Source organism: Pristiophorus japonicus, chromosome 7 (assembly GCF_044704955.1).
Source record: "Pristiophorus japonicus isolate sPriJap1 chromosome 7, sPriJap1.hap1, whole genome shotgun sequence".
NCBI lineage: Eukaryota > Metazoa > Chordata > Chondrichthyes > Pristiophoridae > Pristiophorus > Pristiophorus japonicus.
The window spans coordinates 158,419,000-158,443,794 of NC_091983.1; the positions used below are offsets into that span (position 1 = coordinate 158,419,000).

General features: G+C 44.2%; 1 protein-coding gene across 1 annotated transcript in view; it reads right to left on the reverse strand.

Moving 5' to 3' along the window:
* Positions 1-20,229: 20,229 nt before the first annotated feature.
* eif2b4 (eukaryotic translation initiation factor 2B, subunit 4 delta) overlaps positions 20,230-24,795 on the reverse strand; it is an 80,234-nt gene continuing 75,668 nt past the window's right edge. Inside the window, exons 11-13 of the mRNA XM_070885435.1 lie at positions 24,268-24,442; positions 22,532-22,712; positions 20,230-20,535 (exon numbers count right to left, since the gene is read on the reverse strand). Coding sequence (XP_070741536.1) covers positions 20,339-20,535; positions 22,532-22,712; positions 24,268-24,442 — 553 coding nt within the window. The 3' untranslated portion in view covers positions 20,230-20,338. The remainder of the gene's footprint in view (positions 20,536-22,531; positions 22,713-24,267; positions 24,443-24,795) is intronic.

Sequence of the window (24,795 nt, forward strand, 5' to 3'; positions counted from 1 at the left end):
TGTGTCTTACAGACATAACGCATGAACTAACGAGTATGTTTATAATGGTCCCAGTGGCTGATAGAAACATAGAAACATAGAAAATAGGTGCAGGAGTAGGCCATTCCGCCCTTCGAGTCTGCACCACCATTCAATAAGATCATGGCTGATCATTCCTTCAGTACCCCTTTCCTGCTTTCTCTCCATACCCCTTGATCCCTTTAGCCGTAAGGGCCATATCTAACTCCCTCTTGAATATATCCAATGAACTAGCATTAACAACTTAATGCGGCAGGGAATTCCACAGGTTAACAACTCTCTGAGTGAAGAAGTTTCTCCTCATCTCATTCCTAAATGGTCTACCCCTTATCCTAAGACTGTGTCCCCTGGTTCTGGACTTCCCCAACATGGGGAACATTCTTCCCGCATCTAACCTGTCCAGTCCCGTCAGAATCTTATATGTTTCTATGAGATCCCCTCTCATCCTTCTAAACTCCAGTGTATAAAGGTCCAGTTGATCCAGTCTCTCCTCATATGTCAGTCCAGCCATCCCTGGTGAACTTTCGCTGTACTCCCTCAATAGCAAGAACGTCCTTCCTCAGATTAGGAGACCAAAACTGAACACAATATTCCAGGTGGGGCCTCACCAAGGCCCTGTACAACTGCAGTAAGATTTCCCTGCTCCTATACTCAAATCCCCTTGCTATGAAGGCCAACATACCATTTGCCTTCTTCACCGCCTGCTGTACTGCATGCCAACTTTCAATGACTGATGAACCATGACACCCAGGTCTCGCTGCACCTCCCCTTTTCCTAATCTGCCACCATTCAGATAGTATTCTGCCTTTGTGTTTTTGTCCCCAAAGTGGATAACCTCACACTTATCCACATTATACTGCATCTGCCATGTATTTGCCCACTCGCCTAACCTGTCCAAGTCACCCTGCAGCCTCTTAGCGTCCTCCTCACAGCTCACACCACCACCCTGGGAGATTACTCTGTAGTTGCCGCAGTTGGACTTGTCCCCTTTTTTAAAGATGGTCACGATCACTGCATCTCTAAGATCTCCCGGCATGCTCTCCTCCCTCCAGATGAGAGAGATGAGATCATGTATTCGCGCCAGCAGTGCCTCTCCGCCATACTTCAGTGCCTCAGCAGGGATTCCATCCGTTCCCGTCGCCTTGTTATTTTTTAGCTGTCTTATGGCTTTTTCTACCTCGTGCAGTGTTGGGGTCCCATTGAGGTGGTGGCAGGTAGCATGCTGCGGAATGGAGTCGAGAACACTCAAATTAAAGGCAGAGACTCTATTGAGGAGAGCTTCGAAGTGCTCCTTCCAGCGGGCCCTGACTGCATCAGTGTCCTTGACGAGTGTTTCCCCATTCTTGGCTAGCAGGTGGCCTTGACCTCTGTCGTCAAGCTACAGTACGCGGACGACGACTGGGTCTGTGCACACAGAGGCTGAACTCCAGAACATAGTCGACGTATTTACTGAGGTGTACGAAAGCATGGGCCTTACACTAAACATCAGTAAGACAAAGGTCCTCCACCAGCCTGTCCTCACCGCACAGCACTGCCCCCCAGACATCAAGATCTACGGCGTGGCCCTGGACAACACGGACCACTTCCCTTATCTCGGGAGCCTCCTATCAACAAGAGTAGGCATTGACGACAAGATCCAACACTGCCTCCAGTGCGTCAGCGCAGCCTTCGGCTGCCTGAGGAAAAGAGTGTTTGAAGACCAGCCCCTCAAAACTGTCACCAAGTTCACAGTCTATAGGGTCGTAATAATACCCACCCTCCTGTATGACTCAGAGACGTGGACCATGTACCGTAGACACCTCAAGTCGCTGGAGAAATACCACCAGCGATGTCTCTGCAAGATCCTGCAAATCCCCTGGGAGGACAGACGCACCAACGTTAGTGTCCTCGATCAGGCCAACATCCCCAGCATTGAAGCACTGACCACACTCGACCAGTTCTGTTGGGCGGGCCACATTGTTCGCATGCCTGACACAAGACTCCCAAAGCAAGTGCTCTATTCGGAACTCCTACACAGCAAGCGAGTCCATGGTGGGCAGAGGAACCGTTTCAAGGACACCCTCAAAGCCTCCTTGATAAAATGCCACTGACACCTGGGAGTCCCTGGCCAAAGATCGCCCTACGTGGAGGAAATGGATCCGGGAGGGCGCTGAGCACCTCGAGTTTCATCGCCGAGAGAAAGCAGAAAGCAAGCGCAGGCAGCGGAAGGAGCATGCGGCAAACCAGACTCCCCACCCACCCTCTCCCTCAACGACTGTCTGTCCCACCTGTGACAGAGACTGTAATTCCCATGTTCAGTCACCTAAGAACTCATTTTTAGAGTGGAAGCAAGACTTCCTCGATTTTGAAGGACGGCTTATGATGATGAGCCCTCCCCAAATGCATTACCTCACACTTCTCAGGGTTGAATTCAATTTGCCACTGTTCTGCCCACCTGACCAATTCATTGATATCTTCCTGTAGTCCACAGCTTTCTTCTTCATTATCAACCACAGAGCCGATTTTAGTATCATCTGCAAACTTCACTTAGTTTTTACAAACTAATAGTGGCGAGCGCCATTAATTAACCAGTATTTTCCATTAATTTCTGGCCCATTGTCATTTATGCATCGTGGCAACACCAAAGTGACAATACAATTTCTGATTCAGGTCCTCACCTAACTCTGTCACAGGAGGCAAAGAGACTTATACTGTTCACTACAAAACTAGCTGGATCCAATTGATATTCTGTGATACATTTTTGCAGTTATTTTATTACCCTTTTTAATACCCTGGCATCACACACGATGCACACACGGTCAGTCATAGCTAACGGAACAATTCCGGAGATACTACCCTCAAACAGAGTATTTAAAATGACAGACCAATAACCTCAGTGTTGCTACTGCTCTTATTCATTATATTAAATTCAATATATTCCAGGAAAATATGCACTTAAACCATTATATGGCATTACCCATTTCCTGCGTTATTAATTCATTCGTTTAAATCGCTCCAACAATGCTGACAGCAGTGACAGATGTATAAGCAACCTGTAGTTATAAAGCTCAAAATACTCTCTGGCCAGGACCACAGGACAAAATCTATAGTTGCTCTGCTGGGTGTTTTTTCAATAATCCATGGACTGGACACCCTCCTTCTGCCTGTAATTTTGATGATTCTATAAGCGGACAGAGTATGAAAATATCACATACAAAACAAACATTACACGTTACTGAAATTCTACTCACAACATTGCACCTCTGTCACCCATTCTAGATCATTCATTATAGCTTTAGTCCTGAATAATTAAAAAAAATAAGTCCAGTGCTGACAATTTCTCAACTGTAAAATCCAGTGAAAGTGTGAAGTTAGTGAACAGCAGTACTCCAATGCTACCACTGGAGGGCAAAACTCTATTTGCATTTTGCTCAGTTGCTCAAACCAAGAACCACAGCCATCATCATCATAGGCAGTCCCTTGGAATCGAGGAAGACTTGCTTCCACTCTTAGCATGAGTTCTTAGGTGGCTGTACAGTCCAATACGAGAACCACAATCTCTGTCACAGGTGGGACAGATAGTCGTAGAGGGAAAGAGAGGGCAGGGAGCCTGATTTGCTGCACACTCCTTCCACTGCCTGCACTTGATTTCTGCAATGCTTTCCAAACCACTGTACATGGTGTAATTCAGATGCATTAATCAGTACTTATTCCATTAACACGCTCTTTATAGAACAGCTCTTTTTTTCCCAATTGCTCTCTGATGCGATGACAACATCAAGGCCACATTCATCGCCCATGATGTAGTTGCAGCTTCCCTTGAATCGCTACAATCCTTCTAGTGATGGTGCCCCCAAGTGACCCAGTGGTGATTAAACAATGTTGGTATATATCCAAGTCAGGATGGTGTGTGATTTGGAAGTGATAGCATTCCCAGGATTTTGCTGCTTTCTTGTCCTTCACAGTAGTAGAGGTCACAGGGTTACAAACATACCAAAAAGACCGACAGGAAAACATGTGTTGATCCATCCAGCCTGTCCCATACAGTTGTGATGCCTTGTATACTCTGGGAACAGAAGATCTCCGAATATCTAACCTAGTTCTGCCTATACAAAACTTCAGAGTGTTTAAGAACCTAGGGATGTGAGCCATCAGGCCCAGGGCACTTGTCCACCATTCGTCTCACTATGTTATCGAGTACTTTTTCTTTCGTGAAAGTGATTGTTTTAAGTTCCTCTCTCCCTATAGCCTCTTGATTATCCACTATTGCGAAGTTTTTAGTGCCTTCTACCGTGAAGATCAATACAAAATATTTGTTCAAAGTCTCTGCCATTTCCCTATTTTCCATTATTAATTCCTTAGTCTTATCGTCTAAGGGACCAACGTTTACTTTAGCTATTCTCGTCCTTTTTATATAGCTGTAGAAACTCTATCTGTTTTTATATTTCTTGCTAGTTTAATTTCATAATCTATCTTCTCCCTTTTTATTATTTCTGCCATTTCTCTGTCATTACCACAAGAGCAGGCATCGACGACGAGATCCAACACCGCCTCCAATGCACCAGTGCAGCCTTCGGTCACCTGAGGAAAAGAGTCTTTGAAGACCAAGCCCTCAAAACTGCCACCAGGCTCATGGTCTACAGAGCTGTAGTAATACCTGCCCTCCTATATGGCTCAGAGAATGGACCATGTACAGTAAACACCTCAAGTCGCTGGAACAATATCACCAACGATGTCTCCCCAAGATCCTACAAATCCCCTGGGAGGACAGACGCACCAACATCAGCATCCTCGTCCAGGCTAACATCCCCAGCATTGAAGCACTGACCACACTTGATCAGCTCCGCTGGGCAGGCCACATAGTTCGCATGCCAGACACGAGACTTCCAAAGAAAGTGCGCTACTCGGAGCTCCTTCACGGCAAACAAGCCAAAGGTGGGCAGCGGAAACGTTACAAGGACACTCTCAAAGCCTCCCTGATAAAGTGCGACATCTCCACTGACACCTGGGAGTCCCTGGCCAAAGACCGCCCTAAGTGGAGGAAGTGCATCTGGGAGGGCGCTGAGCACCTCGAGTCTCAACGCTGAGAGCATGCAAAAATCAAGCACAGGCAGCGGAAAGAGCGTGCGGCAAACCAGTCCCACCCATTCCTTCCCTTATCTGTCCCACCTGTGACAGAGTCTGTGGCTCCCGCATTGGACTGTTCAGTCACCAAAGAACTCACTTCAGGAGTGGAAGCAAGTCTTCCTCGATTCCGAGGGACTGCCTATGATGATGAAATGATGACCTGTGAATTTATCTTGCTCATCTGTTAGTGACCCTATCCCTACTTTAATTTTACTTTTATTATTTATGTGTCTATAGAACACATTATAATTGATTTTTATATTCCATGATAATTTGATTTCATAATTTCTCTTTGCCTTCTTAACTTCTCGCCTCAGTTTTTTGTATTACTTTTGTCCTCCTCACTTTTAGTATCTAAGTACTTACTATGTCTTTTTCTTTAGATTAAATGTTTCCTTTAGTTCTTTATTCATCCACAGTGCCCCATAATTAGCTTACTTACTTGCGTTTTTTAGCAGAATACATTTCTGTTGAATTCTATTGATTACCCTTTTAAAGATTTCTCTGTTTTTCTGTCTTTGTTTTTGAAGGATTTCTCCCAGTTTACTTTCTGTAGTTGCGCCCTCATTTCCTCATAATTTGCTCTTTTCCAATCGACTACCTTTGTTTTGGTCACTCTCAATTCTAATCTTGAAGCATATTATGTTGTGATCAATACTATCAAGATGCTCTCCTACTCTTCCTTCTATCGAATCCAGTTCTGATGAAAGGTCATCGACCTGAAATGTTTTCTCTGTTTCTCTCTCCACAGATTCTGCCTGACCTGCTGAGTATTCCCAGCATTTTCTGTTTTTATTTCAGATTTCTAGCATCCGCAGTATTTTGCTTTTGTAATAGACTTTATGAATCTTGAAAATGGTTTGAGAATTGGAAGCTATATATTTAAACAAAAAATACACTCGGGCCTTGTGTGGACTGCACCAGCAGCTGTCTCAGGCAGCCCTCTCAAGCTCCTCTATTGTTCAGTAGGTAAACACGCTGCATGGTGTGGTACAGAAGCCTTACAAACCATGAAGCTCGGTGATGCATGAGCTGATTGCAGACAGGGTGGTGGTGGGATGCTATAATTGGCAGATTCCAAAAACACAAAACAAAAAATTCTGTACCGCAGAGAGCTGTGGATGCTCAGTCCTTGAGTGTATTCAAGATAGAGATCGATAGATTTTTGGACGCTAGTGAAATTAAGGGATATGGGGATCAGGTGGGACAGTGGAGTTGAGGTTGAAAATCAGCCATGATCTTGCTAATGATGGAGCAGGTTCGAAGGGCCGTATGGTCTACTCCTGCTCATTCTTATGTAACAGAATTCCCAGTAATTACAGAACAGAAAGCAACAAATTAAAAACATTGCCAAGTCTTTCAGTACACAGGGAATTAGGGGATCAATATCAGTTTTATTCTAAAAGAAGTATTATATGCATACTGTGCATCGTCTCTGACATAATATCAGAGCTATGATTCTGGTTTAAATAAATTTTGCGGAATACATGTTTAAAAAAAATAAACAACTCTATATGTTAAAATAGGATTTGCAATCTTAGCCCTGCTCTCACTTATTTGGAATTAATCAGTTTGGTTTAAAAATATGATCCATCTTGTCATTGTTGTATAGCACTTAAAAATATACACAGCTCCATTTGTTTAAAATAATTTGCAATCGGACTAACACTTATGAGTTACAAATCTCATTCTTAACATTTCCCTCTCGACAGCTCTGCAATGTGTTCAGCTTTGTCATAAAAAATCTCACTTCAAATGCTGAAAAACCTACCTATACCTGATGAATATCTGCCTTGGTCAGCAGTGAACAAAAGCAGAAACGTAAATCTACTAAGGTGAAGTTGGAAATAGCAGCACCTCCCTTCAGCAATTATCAATCCTTAGACTCATTCACTCAGATTGAAGTACACAGCTTTGATCATGTGACATAGAAATCATAATCACTTTGTTAGCATTTCAACAAGTCCAACAAGAAAGTCTTTGTTGAAATCTGTTACCATTCAGAACATTGCTGTCATCTGTTGGCAAAGAAGGTTAACCCCTCCCATTTAAAAGCTGCGTTCATGTTAACCTTTTTAAAAGTAAATTTGGCCAACATTCCATTTGCCTTCCTGATTACTTGCTGCACCTGCATACTAACTTTTTGTGTTTCATGCACAAGGACCCCCAGGTCCCTCTGTACTACAATACTTCGCAATTTTTCTCCATTTAAATTGTAATTTGCTTTTCTATTTTTTCTGCCCAAGTGGATTTCCCCACATTGTATTCCATCTACCAAATTTTTGCCCACTTACTTAGCCTGTCTATATCCCTTTGCAGATTTGTTGTGTCCTCCTCACAATTTGCTTTCCCACTCATCTTTGTATCATCAGCTACATTACACTCAGTCCCTTCATCCAAGTCACTAATATAGATTGTAAATAGTTGAGGACTCAGTCACTGTTTGCCAACCGGAAAATTACCCATTTATCCCGACTCTCTGTTTTGTTAGTTAGTCAATCCTCTATCTATGCTAATATATTACCCCCAACCCTGTGAAATTTAATCTTGTGCAGTAACCTTTTATGTGGCACCTTATCGAATGCCTTCTGGAAATCCAATTACACCATATCCACTGGTTCCACCTTATCCACCCTGCTCATTACATCCTCAAAGAACTCCAGAAAATTTGTCAAACGTGATCTTTTAAGTTGGCTGACCCCCATAGGCATAGTAAGGCCCCAATTTTGCACATCACTGGGCACCATTTTTTCGGTGCCCAGTGAATTTTTTGCCGCCAAAGCTCAGTCCAAAGATTCCCCAGTGTCGGGGCACTGACGTCTACTACTAGCGCCAGAATGTTTGGCGCTGGTGTACCTGTAAAAGGTTCTGCATCATTTCTTTACATAAGGCAAACTTTCCCCACCAACAACATTTTTAAAACCGGTGCAGAGACCCTAGGAACACCATAGGAAAAACCCTTAAGAGAATCTGTGCTGGCCTGCTGCTATCCCTGGCCAAAGGGACTTCCAATTAGCTTACAATTAAATTCTAATGCAATTTAAAAACCAAATTTTAACTATAAGCAGGTATAAAATTAAAAAAAAATAAAAACGTACCCATACTGATGCTCCTGCGATGAAAAACGATGACAAAAAAAAAAAATCCATTGATGTTCTCACGGCCCAAAATACTCCAAATAGTTGAAGGAAAACATTAATAAAGTTCCAAAAATGAAGAATCAGCATACCAATCCTCTTCTTCTTCTGGGATTCAGTACAGCCTTCTCCTCACTTTCCTGGATGTCGAATGACGCCGCTGCTCGCCCAGGCCAAAGGTCTGCACACAAAGGACAGTGCAAGACACCCCAGGCTCAAAGGCAAGCAGCAGTGATCTCTATTAAAGATGGAACATTAAATTGAAAAGAAAATAATCCCACCACAAATCTTTTAGGTTTTTATGGAGTGTTGGAGTGCTCAAGTGGAAAATATATAATTTATATTAAATGTTACCACCACAAATCTTTTAAGTTTTAAAGGAGTGTTGGAGTGCTTAGATGGACATAGCCTTATGTTTATTAAATATTCCCACCACAAATCTTGTATCTTTAAATAGAGTTTCAGAGTGTTGGAGTGCTTAGGTGAACAATAAGACTAAGCTGTTCATGGATCCAGACTTTGTGAGGGTCACTGATTTACGCACCATGGTACTTTGTTGCATGCATCGGTGATCCAGAACAAGGCAGGATCCATGAACACCTTAGTACTGGAACCTGCCCCTGTATCATTCAAACCAATAGGTTGCAAGGGATGAAGCCATTTTACATTTTCAGTCCGGTTATCCTGTAGAATACAGAAATAAAAAAATGAAGTGCAGGAGTCAGATTAAAAGTCCAAAATTAAAATGTTTATTAAGCATTTGTACAGCATAGTTGTAATTAGCTTGACTTTACTTACGCTTAAATCTTCATAACTTTAAAAACTTGTGAACGAAGCTGTATTTCCTGTGAAACTACCTCTGCCGCCAATGGATTCTCAGTGGTGATCCTCAGTCCCCGCGAGCTGTTTTTTTAATACTTTCTACTGCGCATGTGCAAATGGGTCTTTTTTTGCGTGCATGTGCAGCATGCAATGGGATTACGGGAAAAAGTTTTTTTATTGAAGTGGGTTAAAAAAAAATTTTAAATCGCATGTGCTGTGCTATTTCAGCGCACATTGGAGGCTCCGCCCTGCAGCATTGGATCGGGTAGTGCCAGCGCCAGAGGGTGCGCATATGGTGAGGAAACTATGCTTTTTTATTTTCAGGACTGAGGGGCCTAAAAAAAACTGGCATCCAGGTAAGTTGTCATTTTTCTTCTTTAGGGAAAATTGGGGCCGAAGTGAGTGCGAAAGAAAAGGCACAAGCGTTTGCAACCATCCTCAGCCAAAAGTGCCAAGTGGATGATCCATCTCGGTCTCCTCCTGAGGTCCCCACCATCACACAAGCCAGTCTTCAGCCAATTTGATTCATTCCACATGGCTGAACGCACTGGATACAGCAAAGGCTATGGGCCCCAACAACATCCCAGCTGTAGGGCTGAAGACTTGTGCTCCAGAACTAGCCACACCTCCAGCCAAGCTGTTCCAGTACAGCTACAACACTGGCATCTACCCGACAATGTGAAAAATTGCCCAGGTATGTCCTGTCCACAAAAAGCTAGACAAATCCAATCCAGCCAATTATCACCCCATCAGTCTACTCTCAATCAACAGCACGTAAGGTGGCATTGACAGTGCTATCAAGCGGCCCTTACTCACCAATAATCTGCTCACCAATACTCAGTTTGAGTTCTGCCAGGACCACTCGGCTCCAGACCTCATTACAGCCTTGGGCCAAACATGGACAAAAGAGCTGAATTCCAGAAGTGAGGTGAGAGTGACTGCCCTTGACATCAAGACAGCATTTGACCCGAGTGTGGCATCAAGGAGCCCTAGTAAATGTTGTGTATAGAAGAATTCCACAAGGATGAGTACTGTGAGCTAAACTTAGTGTGACCTTAGTCTTCTTTATTACAACTCCAGAGTGTTTAAACAACATGGCAGCCAACCTTTTATACTGGCCCTGCACGTGTGTGCAGGTGACCATTAGGACTCCAACAGTCGCGCCTTCTGGTGGCAAGTATTACATGGTTATATACATAACATCACTTCCCCTGCCCCCAAAGTCTTCGGTACAAGTTATTTACCAAGTTGAGGCGATCCGGAGCCCTTTGCTCCCTGGTTGATCGTCTAAGTTCAAATCCTGGCGCGTGAGTTGGTCGGACCATTGCTGCACTACACCGCAGCTGGTCTGACCGGACTGTCAGGAACAGTGGGTTCATCCTCGTGATTGACAGCGAGGTCGATTGCTGGTTGGGTGTGTGTTAGTGGATCGTCGATGGTGATGTCCTCTTCAAGTCATTCCTGGTTGTCAGTAAATTGCAATTTGATCTGGTCTAAATGCTTTCTGCACGTTTGGCCATTTAACAGTTTGATTATAAACACCCTATTCCTTTCCTTTGCCAAAACCGTGCCAACAACCCACTTGGGACCATGACCATAATTCAGGACAAACACAGGGTCGTTAACATCAATGTCACGTGAAACAGCCGCGCGATCGTGGTACATGTTCTGCCAGTGTCGCCGGGTTTCCACGTGATCATTGAGATCCGGGTGGACTAGGGAGAGCCTGGTTTTGAGGGCTCTCTTCATTAACAATTTTGCCGGGGGAGCCCTGGTGAGCGAGTGGGGTCGCATCCAGTAACTGAGCAGAATGCGAGACAAGTGGGTCTGCAGGGAGCCGTCCGTCATGCGTTTCATGCTCTGCTTAATTGTTTGGACTGCCCACTCCGCTTGACCGTTAGACACAGGCTTAAACGGAGCAGACCTGACATGCTTGATGCCATTGCGGGTCATAAACTCATTAAATTCCGAGCTGCTGAAACACGATCCATTGTCACTGACAAGGACGTTGGGCAAGCCATGGGTGGCGATCATGGCCCGGAGGCTTTCAATGGTAGCTGTGGACGTGCTGGATGACATGATTATGCATTCAATCCATTTGGAGTAAGTGTCCACAACTACTAAAAACATCTTTCCTAGAAAGGGTCCGGAAAAATCTACGTGGATCCTGGACCACGGTTTGGAACGCCATGGCCACAGACTCAGTGGAGCCTCCCTTGGTGCATTGCTCAGTTGCGAGCAAGTGTTGCACTGATGCACGCATGACTCCAAGTCCGAGTCAATGCCAGGCCACCAAACATGCGACCTGGTAATTGCCTTCATCATGACAATGCCTGGGTGGGTACTGTGTCGGTCATGTATAAATGTTTCCCTGCCTTTTTTTTGGCAAAACCACACGATTACCCATGAGACAATCCGACTGGACATTTCATCTTTGCATCGGTGAAATGGTTTAATTTCATCTTGCATTTCCCCAGGAACGGCCGACTCGTTCCCATTTAGGACGCAACTCTTTACTAATGATAGCACAGGATCCTGACTGGTCCAGGTCCTGATCTGGCGAGCTGTGATGGGTGACCCCTCGCTCTCAAAAGCATCCATGACCAGTAGCAAGTCTGCAGGCTGCGCCATTTCAACCCAGTGGTGGGCAATGGTAGCCGGCTGAGAGCATCGGCACAGTTTTCAGTGCCTGGTCTGTGGCGGATAACATAGTCATAAACGGATAATGTTAGTGCCCATCTTTGGATGCGGGGCAAAGCATTGGTATTTATGCTTTTGTTCTCTGAAAACAGCAAAATGAGTGGCTTGTGGTCAATTTCAAGCTCAAACCCAAGTCCAAATAGATATTGGTGCATTTTCTTAACCCCGTATACACATGCTAACGCCTTTTTCTTGATCATACTAAGGCTCTCTCAGCCTCAGACAGACTTCTCGATACCTAATCTGAGGAAGGACGTTCTTGCTTTTGAGGGAGTGCAGCAAAGGCTCACCAGACTGATTCCCAGGATGGCAGGACTGACATATGAGGAGACTTGATCAACTGGACCTGTATTCACTGGAGTTTAGAAGGAGAGGGGATCTCATAGAAACATATAAAATTCTAACGGGACTGGACGGGTTAGATGCAGGAAAAGTGTTCTCGATGTTGGGGAAGTCCAGAACCAGGGCTCATAGTCTAAGGATAGGGGTAAGCCATTTAGAACTGAGATGAGGAGAAACTTCTTCACTTAGAGAGTTGTTAACCTGTGGAATTCCCTACCACAGAGAGTTGTTGATGTCAGTTCATTGGATATATTCAAGGAGCTAGATATGGCCCTTACGGCTAAAGGGATCAAGGGGTATGGAGAGAAAGCAGGAAAGGGGTACTGAGGTGAATGATCAGCCATGATCTTATTGAATGGTGGTGCAGGCTCGAAGGGCCGAATGGCCTACTCCTGCACCTATTTTCTATGTATGCAACTGGTTGGAGGTTGCCCGATACATTGGTTTGCTGTAACACACAGCCAACCCCGTATGATGAGGTGTCACAAGCTAGCACTAAACGTTTACAAGGGTCATAGTGTACAAGTAACTTATTTGAACATCGCAGGTTCCTGGCCTTCTCAAAGACTGTGTCTTGAGATTTGCACCCAAACCCAGTTGTCACCCTTACATAGCAACATGTGCAACAGTGCCAGCAAAGTGCTTAAACCGGGTAGAAAGTTACCAAAATAGTTGAGGCGTCCCAAGAACGAACGTAGCTCCGTCACATTCTGTGGTCTGGGTGCATTCTTGATGGCCTCTGTTTTTGAGGCCGTGGGCCTGATGCCGTCTGCTGCAATCTTTCTCCCCAAAAATTCGACTTCTGGCGCCAGGAAAACACACTTGGAGCATTTCAGCCTGAGTCCCACTCTGTCTAGTCAACTTAGAACCTCTTCCAGGTTGTGCAGGTGTTTGGTGGTGTCATAACCAGTGATCAGGATGTCGTCTTGAAGCACAACGGTGCGCGGAACAGATTTCAGCAAACTCTCCATGTTTCTCTGGAAAATGGCTGCAGCCGAGCGAATCCCGAAAGGACACCTGTGGTATATAAACAGCCCTTTGTGTGTGTTGATGCACGCCAGTCTTTTCGAAGATTCAGCCAACTCCTGTGTCATGTAGGCAGAGGTTATGTCCAACTTGGTGAATGACTTGCCCCCCGCTAACATTGCGAACAGGCCTTCCGCCTTGGGCAGCGAGTACTGGTCCTGTAGTGAGACTCGGTTAATCGTTACCTTGTAGTCTCCGCAGATTCTGACCGTGCCATCGCTTTTCAACACCGGAACAATTGGACTTGCCCACTCGTTGAACTCGACTGGTGATATGATTCCTTCGCGTTGGAGTCTGTCCAGTTCGATCTCGACTTTCTCCCTCATCATGTGCGGAACCGCCCAAGCCTTGTGATGGACTGGCCGTGCATCGGGGCCTCGATGGATCTGTACCTTGGTGCCTGTGAAGTTGCCGATGCCTGGTTCGAATAACGAGGGAAACTTGCTCAGCGCTTGAGCACATGAGGTGTCATCCACTGAAGATAATGCTTTGATATTGTTCCAATTCCATCTAATCTTTTCTAGCCAGTTTCTGCTGAACAGCGTTGGGCTATTGCCTGGAACAATCCACAGTGATAGGTCATGCACAGCTCCATCACATGATAGCTTCACTGCCGCACTTCCAATGACTGGTATGAGCTCTTTGGTGTAGGTATGCAGCTTTGCATTAATCGGGCTCAGTTTGGCCCTTTGTGCTTTATTGCCCCACAGTTTCTCGAAAGCCTTCTGGCTCATTATTGACTGACTCGCACCCGTATCCAACTCCATGGATACTAGAACTCCATTTAATTTGACTTTCAGCATTATAGGAGGGCTCTTGATGGTGAAGGTATGTACCCCATACACTTCTTCCTTGGGTCGAGTTGCCTGTGCTGCGTGATCCGCACCGGATCGATCATCCTCTGTCACATGGTATGTTGCAGCACGTTTGCACATTCGCTGGAGGTGTCCCGTCGTTGTTCAGCCTTTGCACACATAGTGCTTGAATCGACATTGATGGATCCGATGATTACCCCCGCAGCGCCAACGCGGTGCTAATGGATTCATATTCACCCCCGATGGCAGACTCTGAGTCATCGCAGGCCTTGTAGCCGCAGACGTATAGGCCCTGCCATATGCAGTTCGGCCTGCTAGTGGCATCATTTTATGCACAGTACTTGCCAGTGAACTTCGATGTTGAGAAGATATCTGTTTGGTGTTATCATCCATGGCCATGCATGCCTGGGCGATCACGATGGCCTTGCTCAGGTCAAGGGTTTCAGCAGCCAGTAGTTTTCGAAAAATGACCTCGCCGTTGATGCCCAGCATGAAAAAGTTCCGGAGCATTTGCCCCAAGGCAGGTCCAAAATCGCAAGGTCCCGCGAGGCTTCTTAGATCGGTGACATAATCCAACATGCCCTGGCCCCCGGAGTAATGGTGCGTGTAAAAGCGCTATCTGGCCATGAGGATACTCTCCTTCAGCTTGAGGTGGTCCCGAACCAGCGTGCACAACTCTGTATATTCCTTCTCCGTTGGTTTTATCGGTGCGAGCAGATTCTTGATGAGGCCATATATTTTAGTGAGGAGAACCGCCCTGTGCTTGGCCTTGTTAGTGTCTCCTTCCAGCTCATTGGCCACGAAGTATTGGTCGAGACGCTCAATGAAGGCTTCCCAATCATCACCCTCTACAAATCTCTCCAATATTCCAACGGCAGCCATGGTTGCATGAAGGTTCGTATTGTTACTCGTCGCCAATTGTTGTGTATGGAAGAACCACGAGGCTGAGTACTGTGAGCTAAACTTAGTGTGACCATAGTCTTCTTTATTACAACTCCAGAGTGCCTAAACAACATGGCATCCAACCTTCTATACTGGCCCTGCAAGTGTGTGCAGGTGACCATTAGGACTCCAACAGTCACGCCCTCTGGTGGCAAGTATTAACCATAGTTACATACATAACAGTAAAATTGAAGTCAATGGGAATCGGGGAAAAACTCCACCGGCTGGAGTCATACCTAGCACAAAGGAAGATAGTTGTGATTGTTGGCAATGTTCTCTAATTTTCTTTGGGCCGCCTGGCCTCATTAACAGGCTGCGCGGCCCATTCAATATTCCGTGCATGCGTAGTTTTTTCCAATTAAAAGCTGGTGAGCTGGCTGCACAGGAACTCCAGAACGCTGCCCAGCCATACAGCTTAAAGGGAACATTGGTTCCCAACACTTCAACACCACTTCCTAAACACACAACCGTTGCCACATAGAAGGACAAGGGCAGCATGAGAACACCAGCACTTTGAAGTTACACACCATCCTGACTTGGAAATATATCGCCGTTCCTTCGTCGTCGCTGTGTCAAAATTCTGGAAGTCCCTACCTAACAGTGGGAGCACCTTCATCACACGGACTGCAGCGGTTCAAGAAGACGGCTCACCACTATCTTCTCAAAGGGCAATTAGGGATCGGCAATAAATGTTGGCCTTGCCCGCGATGCCCACATCCCAGGAATTAATTTTTTTAAAGTAGGAAAATAAAATTTCGGGAATTGCAAACCAGTTCCTAGTGGCAACAGGTCTTAACCACAAAGCTGCCTAATTCCAAATGAATTGGAATTGCAATAATAAGTCTCACAAAATGGAAACTGGAAATATTACACTTGTGTTGTCAGGATGGTTTTTTAATGTAGGGGGTTAAGGCACATTTGTTGCAGCAGAGGAAAAGCTCCAACCAACATCTGACCTGGGAATCTTTGACACCGATACCAGGTACTAAAAATGGAAAAGTGTTCGACTTCCAAATACGAACCTTCAGCAGCACAAAGAATTAATTAGCATCGCACCTTTCAATACAACACCCTTAATGTTTCACCCTGTGAGAACACTATAACAATCCTAACCATCTACATAATCCCCTTTCCCCATATTACCACAGAAGTGAGAACAGCTTCCACATGTAGGCTGACAACACTCAGCTTTATCTCTTCACCACCTCACTCAAACCTTCCACTGCCTCGGTGCTCTCAGAATCTTGTTCAATAACCAGTCACTGATAAACTGTAGTTCCTCCACTTAAACATTGCGACAACTGAAGCTGATGTCTTTGACTCCCATCACAAACTCAGTACCCTCGCTACCAATTTTCGATCTCGGTGCCTTATTTGACCGAGCTAAGATTTCAATCCCATATCCTCTCCATCAGAAAGTCTGCCGATCCACCTCTGTAATATTGCCGGGTTCCACTCCATCTCAGCCCATCTGCCGCTGAAACCATCTTCCATGCCTTTGTCAGCTCCAGACATGACTATTCCAATGCTCTCCTGGCTGGGCTCCCATCCTTCATCAACTTCAGTGCATTCAAATCTTCTGCCTGACTCCTATTCTGTACCCGGTCTCACTCACCTATTACGTTGAGGAAGAGTTCATAGAGTATATCCGGGAGAGTTTCGTTGAACAGTCCATTGCGGAACCAACCAGGGAGCAGGCTATCTTAGATCTGGTACTGTGTAATGTGACAGGATTAATAAATGATCTCGTAGTAAAGGATCTCTAGGAATGGGTGACCATAACATAGTTGAATTTCAAATTCAGTTGGAGGTGAGAAAGTTGGTTCTAAAACCAGTCTCCTAAGCTTAAATAAAGGAGACTACAAAGGTATGAGTGCAGAGATGGCTAAAGTGGACTGGGAAAATAGATTAAAGTATGGGACGGTTGATGAGCAGTGGCAGACAGTTAAGGAGATATTTCATAACTCGCATGACAAATATATCCCAATGAGAAGGAAAGACTGTAAGAGAAGGGATAACCATCCATGGCTAGCTAAGGAAATAAGGGATAGTATCAAATTGAAATCAAGGGCAAACAATGTGGCCAAGAATAGTGAGAGGCCAGAGGATTGGGAAACTTTTAAAAGCCAGCAAAGAACGACTAAAAAAATGATAGAGAGGGTAGATAATGAAAGTAAACTAGCATGAAATATAAAAACAGATAGTAAGACTTTCTTACTACAGGTGCATAAAAAGGAAGAGAGAGGCTAAAGTAAATGTTGGGCCCCTAGAGGATAAGACTGGGGAATTAATAATGGAGAACAGGGAAATCGCAGAGACTTTGAACAAATATTTTGTATCGGTTTTCATGGTGGAAGATACTAAAAACATCCCAATAGTGGACATTCAAGGGGCTAATGGAGGGAGGAACTTAATACAATCACTATCACTAATGAAGTAGTATTCGGTTAAAATAATGGGACTAAAGTCGGACAAGTCCCCTGGACCTGATGGCTTACATCCTAGGGTCTTAAAAGAAGTGGCGGCAGAGATAGTGAATGCATTGGTTGCAATCTACCAAAAGTCCCTGGATTCTGGGGAGGTCCCAGCGGATTGGAAAACTGCAAATGTAACGCCCCGAATTAAAAAAGGCAGACAAAAAGCAGGAAACTATAGACAAGTTAGCCTAACATCTGTCATTGGGAAAATGCTTGAGTCCATTATTAAGGAAGCAGTAACGGGACATTTGGAAAAGCATAATTCAATCAAGCAGTCAACGTGGTTTTATGAAAGGGAAATCATGTTTTACAAATTTGCTGATGTTCTTTGAGGATGTAACGAGCAGGGTGGATAAGGGGGAATCAGTGGATGTGGTGTATTTGGATTTCTAGAAGGCATTCGATAAGATGCCATATAAAAGGTTACTGCACAAGACAAAAGTTCACGGGGTTGGGGGTAATATATTAGCATGGAGAGAGGATTGACTAACTGACAGAAAACAAAGAGTTGGGATAAATGGATCATTTTCCGGTTGGCAAACAGTGACTATTGGGGTGCCGCAGGGATTGGTGCTGGTCCTCAACTATTTACAATCTATATTAATGACTTGGATAAAGGGACTGAGTGTAATATAGCCAATTTTGCTGATGATACAAAGATGGGTGGGAAAGCAAATTGTGAGGAGGACACAAAAAATCTGCAAAATGTTATAGACAGGCTAAGTGAGTGGGCAAAAATTTGGTAGATGGAGTATAATGTGGGAAAATGTGAGGTTATCCACTTTGGCAGAAAAAATAAAAAAGCAAATTATTATTTAAATGGAGAAAAATTGCAAAGTGTTGCAGTACAGAGGGACCTGGGGGTCCTTGTGCATGAAACACAAAAAGTTAGTATGCAGGTACAGCAAGTAATCAGGAAGGCAAATGGAATGTTGGCTTTTATTGCAAGGGGGATAGAGTATAAAAGCAGAGAAGTTCTGCTCCAACTGTACAGGGTATTGATGAGGCCACACCTAGAGTACTGCGTACAGTTTTCGTCTCCATATTTAAGGATATACTTGCATTGGAGGCTGTTCAGAGAAGGTTCACTAGGTTGATTCTGGATATGAGGGGGTTGACTTATGAAGATAGGTTGGGCCTATACACATAGGAGTTCAGAAACATAGAAGATAATGAGGGAGCTCATGGATGCAGAGAGGATATTTCCACTCATAGGGGAAACTAACACTAGGGGACATAGTCTCAGAATAAGGGGCCGCCCATTTAAAACTGAGATGAGGAGGAATTTCTTCTCTCAGAGGGTTGCAAATCTATGGAATTCTCTGCCCCAGAGAGCTGTGGAGGCTGGGTCATTGAATATATTTAAGGCAGAGATAGACATATTTTTGAACGATAAGGGAATAAAGGGTTATGGGAAGCGGGCAGGGAAGTGGAGCTGAGTCCATGATCAGATCGGCCATGATCTTATTAAATGGCGGAGCAGGCTCGAGGGCCAGGTGATCTACTTCTGCTCCTATTTCTTATGTACTCCTTGCTGACCTACATTGTCACCCAATCTTCCAAACATCAACTCAATAGTTCTCATTCACTTGTTTCAATTATATTGTGGCTTCACCTCTCACAATCCCTAACCCCCTCGTAAACGTTGTTACTCATTAGATTGTCTTTTGTGAACATCCCTTTCCTTCACCCCACCATTGGTCACTGTGCCTTCAGCCAACTAGTCCCCATGCTGGGGGATTTCTACCTAAACTCCTGTGTCTTGCCACCTCCCTCCTTAAAACCTAAGTCTTTGACTAAGCTTTTGGTTACCCCTCTTAATAGCTCCTTCTTTGGTACGGTGTCCATTTTTGTCTAATTAAAACAGAAAATGTTGGCAATCTCAGCGGGTCAGGCAGCATCTGTGGAGAGAAAAACAGTGTTAACGTTTCGAGTCGATGACCCTTTGTCAGCACTGGCGAATGTTCGAAAAGCACACATTCTTAAGAGGCACTGAAAGGGGGAGAGGAAGAAAGAATAAAACAGAAGGTCTGTGATTGGGTCGAAGGCAGGAGAGATTAGCAAACACGAGAAGGGAAACAGAAAGCAAAGAAGATGAACAAGGTAAAAGAGACAAACGGAAATCCTGTCTGAGGGACGAGCAGAACTTTTTTCAAGATGGGCATTCCTAGAAGAGAAGTGGCAGTGAATTAAACACTAATACAAAAGCAAAATACTGCGGATGCTGGAATCTGAAATAAAAACTAAAAATGCTGGAAATCTCAGCAAGTCAGGAGAGAAAAACAGAGTTAACGTTTTGAGTCAATGATCCTTCGTCAGCATTGGCGAATGTTTGAAAAGAACATTCTTAAGAAGCACTGAAAGGGGGAGGGGAAGAAAGAACAAAAGGGAAGGTCTGTGATAGGCTGGAAGGCAGGAGAGCTGAGCAAACACGAGAAGGGAAACAGAAAGCAAAAATGAACAAGGTAAGCCTCTGTGAAGCCCCTTGGGATATTTTTCTGTGTTAAAGATGTTATATAAATGCAAGTTTTTGTGATTGTACTGTTTAATGGGGATGAGTTACTCACCTAATGCAGCTCTCACATACCTCCCAGTGGCCAGTTAAAAAGCTAAACGTATAGAAGGGTTGGAGCATGTCTCCAGTGTGTTTTCTCAGCCAAAGACTTGAGACTCTCAACTAATGATTTTAGCACCAACTCTCTCGACAGGTTTTATGGGGGTGGGGGTCATTTGGGAGAAGGTGTTATGAGTATATTCAGTAGGCACAATCATGTTGAAATAAATGTCTTCAATTCAACAAACTGCTTAATCTTCTCATGGTCTTTCCACAGAAGCAACTGAGAATGAACCAAACTACTTATTTTATTATTACATGCCAGAGAAAACTTGAATACATTGCAAGTACAGTTACTATTGTCCATAGCAATTCATCAGATGGTTTTTCAGCATCCTACTACTCCACATTCTTTACACGCAGTACTACTGGTACTGATGTACAGGGGATCATTCCCAAGTCTGTGATTACCAAATCAACAAAGTCAGGCGGTGTAACGTCATATACCAGGTTAAGAAGGTGCAGCTTGGAATTTGAGTGCCAGTTCTTCAGAGGAGTATTTCCATTTCGGGTCACCAAAAGGTCATCAGGGTCATCTGCAATAGACCATTTTGAAAATTTATTTTGTTACTGTTAACTTACACCTATTGCAAAGAGCCGGCACAGGTTTGACAGGCTGAATGGCCACCTTCTGTGCTGTAACCATTCTATAATTGTACTTCATTGGCTGTAAAGCATTTTGAGATGTCCCAAGATTGTGAAAGGCTAAATCAATGCAAGTCTTTCATAGAAACATAGAAAATAGGTGCAGGAGTAGGCCATTCAGCCCCTCGAGCCTGTACCACCATTCAATATGGCCTACTGCTTTCTTTGCATGTTAACACAAGAATACCAGATTGCCACAGTGCTTTAATCACATGAAATATCAATTTCACACTGAAAAATCAGCGCTACTATTTTATCCTGCTAAATCCATACTGCACTGTACGTGTCAAGGTACAACTGGCCTCTCAGCAGTGTGGCAAAGATAACCTGTTCTGCCACAACAGGTCTTCTATTTTCCCACAGAAAATTCCAGAGAAGATTGAGCAGCCACAGTAATGCAAGACCAAACTTTAGTGTCCTGAGTCTCAACTGGCTGGGGAAAAAAACCTTTGGAGTCACTTTCAGCCAAGAGCCAATTTTTCCAATGTTGCTCCTACCTCCAAAATGGACATTGGAACTTGGTCGGCAAAGGAAAGCAGATAAGTATTTTAATACTATAGATAGATACAAGGTAAAATGAAGTTAGAGTAATAAATATAGCAGAGGAAAACAATGGAAAGGAATAGGCGCTAGACAAGGCGAGTATAAATGTGTACCTTTAGGGGCCGATATTGCCCTCCGCCCCAAACAGGGTGCACCTACCGTTTTCGAAGGGTTCCATCCACCCAATGCATGGGGCGGACAATCCGGAGAAATTCAGATCGTGGTGGGTTTTTTTTGGAGCGGGGCGGAAGAGGTATCATCATCTGGGCAGAAGTGAGGTTGAGTTGGAGTGGCCGCCACTAGCGGGGCGGAAGTGGGGATGGGTCGGAGTGGGCCAGCAGCCTGGCACCCAAGAGGGGGATGCCAGGCTGCCTGTTGGCGGCCTGGCTGAACCTGCAGTCGGCCGACAATGAAAAAATAAAGTGGAGTCGCTGGCAGTGAACCCCTCTCCTTTAAGGGCAGCTATGCTGCCCAGTCATAGAAAGGGTACCGACAGCAAAAGCAATCAATGGCAGCCACCGGTGGTGGTGCCGCTCCCGCGGGGCAATTTTCGAAAGGGTCAATTTCGGGAAGGGGTCTCTGCTGATCGGTCAGGGGTCGATGCGTGCACGTCGAGGCGGGAAAACGGGCCTACACCGCTCCAAAACTGAAGGAGGGCAATATCTAAAATGGCAGCCCCTCCGCGGAGACTCGGCGGCCAATCCGCACCAACCTGTGGCCGCTGCTTTCAGGCAGCCATGGGCCTTATAGAGAGGGGCAATTTCGGTCCCTTAATTGTGTTAATTTTAGTTATAAAAGGATAATAGTTCACCACTAAAGCTATTTCTGATAGAGCAGCTAAACTATCGTATTATTAGGGCTTGTTTTAGCATCAGCAGAGCTGAAAACTTAGTAAAAAAAAACTGTCATCCAAACAGTTTGGTCTGAATTTCAAACAGTGAAAGGGCACAACAGCAGACTTATTTTGATGCTCGGGAACTACTTTAAGTGTGTGAATGTGCGGTAACCCACAAAATACAACTTGAAGCAGAGTATATACCATAACAGACAAAACTATAGAAACAGAAACAGAAAGCGGTTCAACATTATTATATTTCAGTACAGGAGGAAATATTTTGCGTGGAAAATCACTCCTTCATAAATGATTCCGACATTATTCATTTTAATTTATCGTTCTATGTTCAGTTACAGTTTTCAAGTGAACAGTTAGGGGTCTGTTTTTTTCCACAAACACTTGTGATGAAGGTCATATTAGTGTGAATATCCATATCATATGCATGAAGCCCTCTGCTTCATTCAAAATAATAATTATTGTTTAAAAGAATAAAAAAACATGAAACTTACCCAGTTCATTCGATACAAATGAATCTGTCTGAACTCTTTCACAAAACTTGTGTGTTTCACAGCACACCAGGACTGGTACATTGTATGCTTTGGCCACAAGTGCTATCTGAGATGTTCCCACACGTGACATCACATAGCCGTTAGCCAGAAGAGCGTGTGCTCCCAGGAATACCTTAGAAACCTGTGTGGAAAATTACATTGAATGCTTCAATGCAAACCTAGGGAATAACTAAACACCCCTTCAAAAGGTAAAACATACATCATCAGCTCAATTAATTACTTGCCGTACAAGAAAGGCCGATGCAAGGACTTTTTGGGCACTACTAAAAGCTTGAACAACCCTTTTCAGTCACCAAAAACTGGGCAGCTAATTTAGACCATACCATTTCTTCCACAATTTCAGATCCCTGATATGCATTTTAAAGATGGTAGAAAACTGTGAAAGTTGATCCAGCAGTCTCAATATTGCTGCTATTATTAGTGTCAGTCGCGGCTCAGTTGGTAGCATCCTCACCTCTGAGTCAGAATATTGTGCGTTCAATTCCCACTCCAAACACTTGTGCACAAAATTCTCGGCTGACACTCCAGTGCAGTACTGAGGGAGTGCTGCACGGTCTGAGGTGCCGTCTTTCAGATGAGATGCTAAACCGAGGCCCTGTCATCTTTCTTGGGTGGACATAAAAGAACCCATAGCACTATTTTGAAGAAGAGCAGGGGAGTTGTCCCCGGTGACCGGGACAATATTTATCCCTCAAACAACATCACAAAAAAAAATGATTATCAGGTCATTATCACATTGCTGTTCTTGGGAGCTTGCTGTGCACAAATTGTCTGCCGCGTTTGCTACAATGCAACAGTGACTACACTTCAAAAGTACTTAATTGGCTGTAAAGTGCTTTGGGATGTCCGGTGCTTGTGAAAGGTGCTATATAAATGCAAGTCTTTCTTTTGCTTTTTAAATTTATGCTAATTGACCTGTCATGGCATTACTTACAAATAAAATTTGAAAAATAAATTCTCTCTCTGCTTGTCTTCCTCTCTAATTCCACATTTCTTTCCCTGTCTTCTACTGTGTGACCCATTTTTCTCCTTGCCTGGCTCTCAGCTACTTTCTCACTCCCTTTTTCTACAAGGCTCTCTGTTCCACACTCTGTGTTTCTTACTTTCTTTGTATATATGTATATATCAATTTCTGTGCACCTCTCCCTCGATATATTTCATAGATTTTATCTGCCTTTCTCTGCCTGGCTCTTTCATTCTAACTCTCTGTACATTTTTCACTGCTCAAAGAGACCCAGAGCTAAACAGAAGGCTCCAAACATCTTATAGCCTCATAAGTGAGGGTGTCTTTTCTGGCTATGAAGTCACAGCCTAGTGGTGCATCAGCCTCATCTTCATACTTCCTTCAGAATAGTCCAACCAGCAAAACAACACTTGGGGCCCTCAAGAGAAACTCCCGAGAAGCTACTGATGGGAAATTAGAATAAGTCATAGAAGCGAAGATCTCACCAACCCATACCCAAACAATGTCATTTGCACTCAAACAACCAAACTGGATAAAATAAAACAAAGTATTTTCTAGACGTACACTTCCCTATGAACCTAAGTACTGAAGTGAAAAAAATAATTATTTGATTTTCAAAACAGGTCTCTAATGACAGGACATCTGAAGCAGAAGAGGTAGTCACCTTTTGAGGGATAAACAAACAGTTATTAAAGGAAATTTACAAACACACCTCAGGCAGAATATAGGAAACAGCACTAATCAGAACATAGGTGCAGCGAATCCCATTCCGTACTAGTCTCCGCAGTGTCTCTCTTCCTTCCAGTTTGGGCCGGCTGTCCACCACTACAACCTTGAACTTTTTTCTCTTGTGGGCATCACAAAGGATGAAGCTCACTAAAGAAGAGCTGAGAAAGAAGAAAATAAAATGTGATCTCTTCAGAAATAAATCATAAATTTGGGGCATTGTGCTATAATTTACAATTCAGATACTGCAGAACATGATACACAGGCACAATGGCCGAATGGCCTCCTTCTGTGCTGTATCATTCTACGATTCTACAATTTACTCTGTCATTTTCAAGAAAGTTTGACTAACTTTGCTCAGATAAAATGATCTTGCTCGATATTCCCAATTTGCACAGTAAAAGCTCCCCTCATCTCAGACATTTTGCCCCGCTCAATGCTAGCCCATCTCCCAAAAAGGTGCTGAACTATTCCCAGGTTGTTTATGCTACTCAGCCACTAAAACTAATGCTCA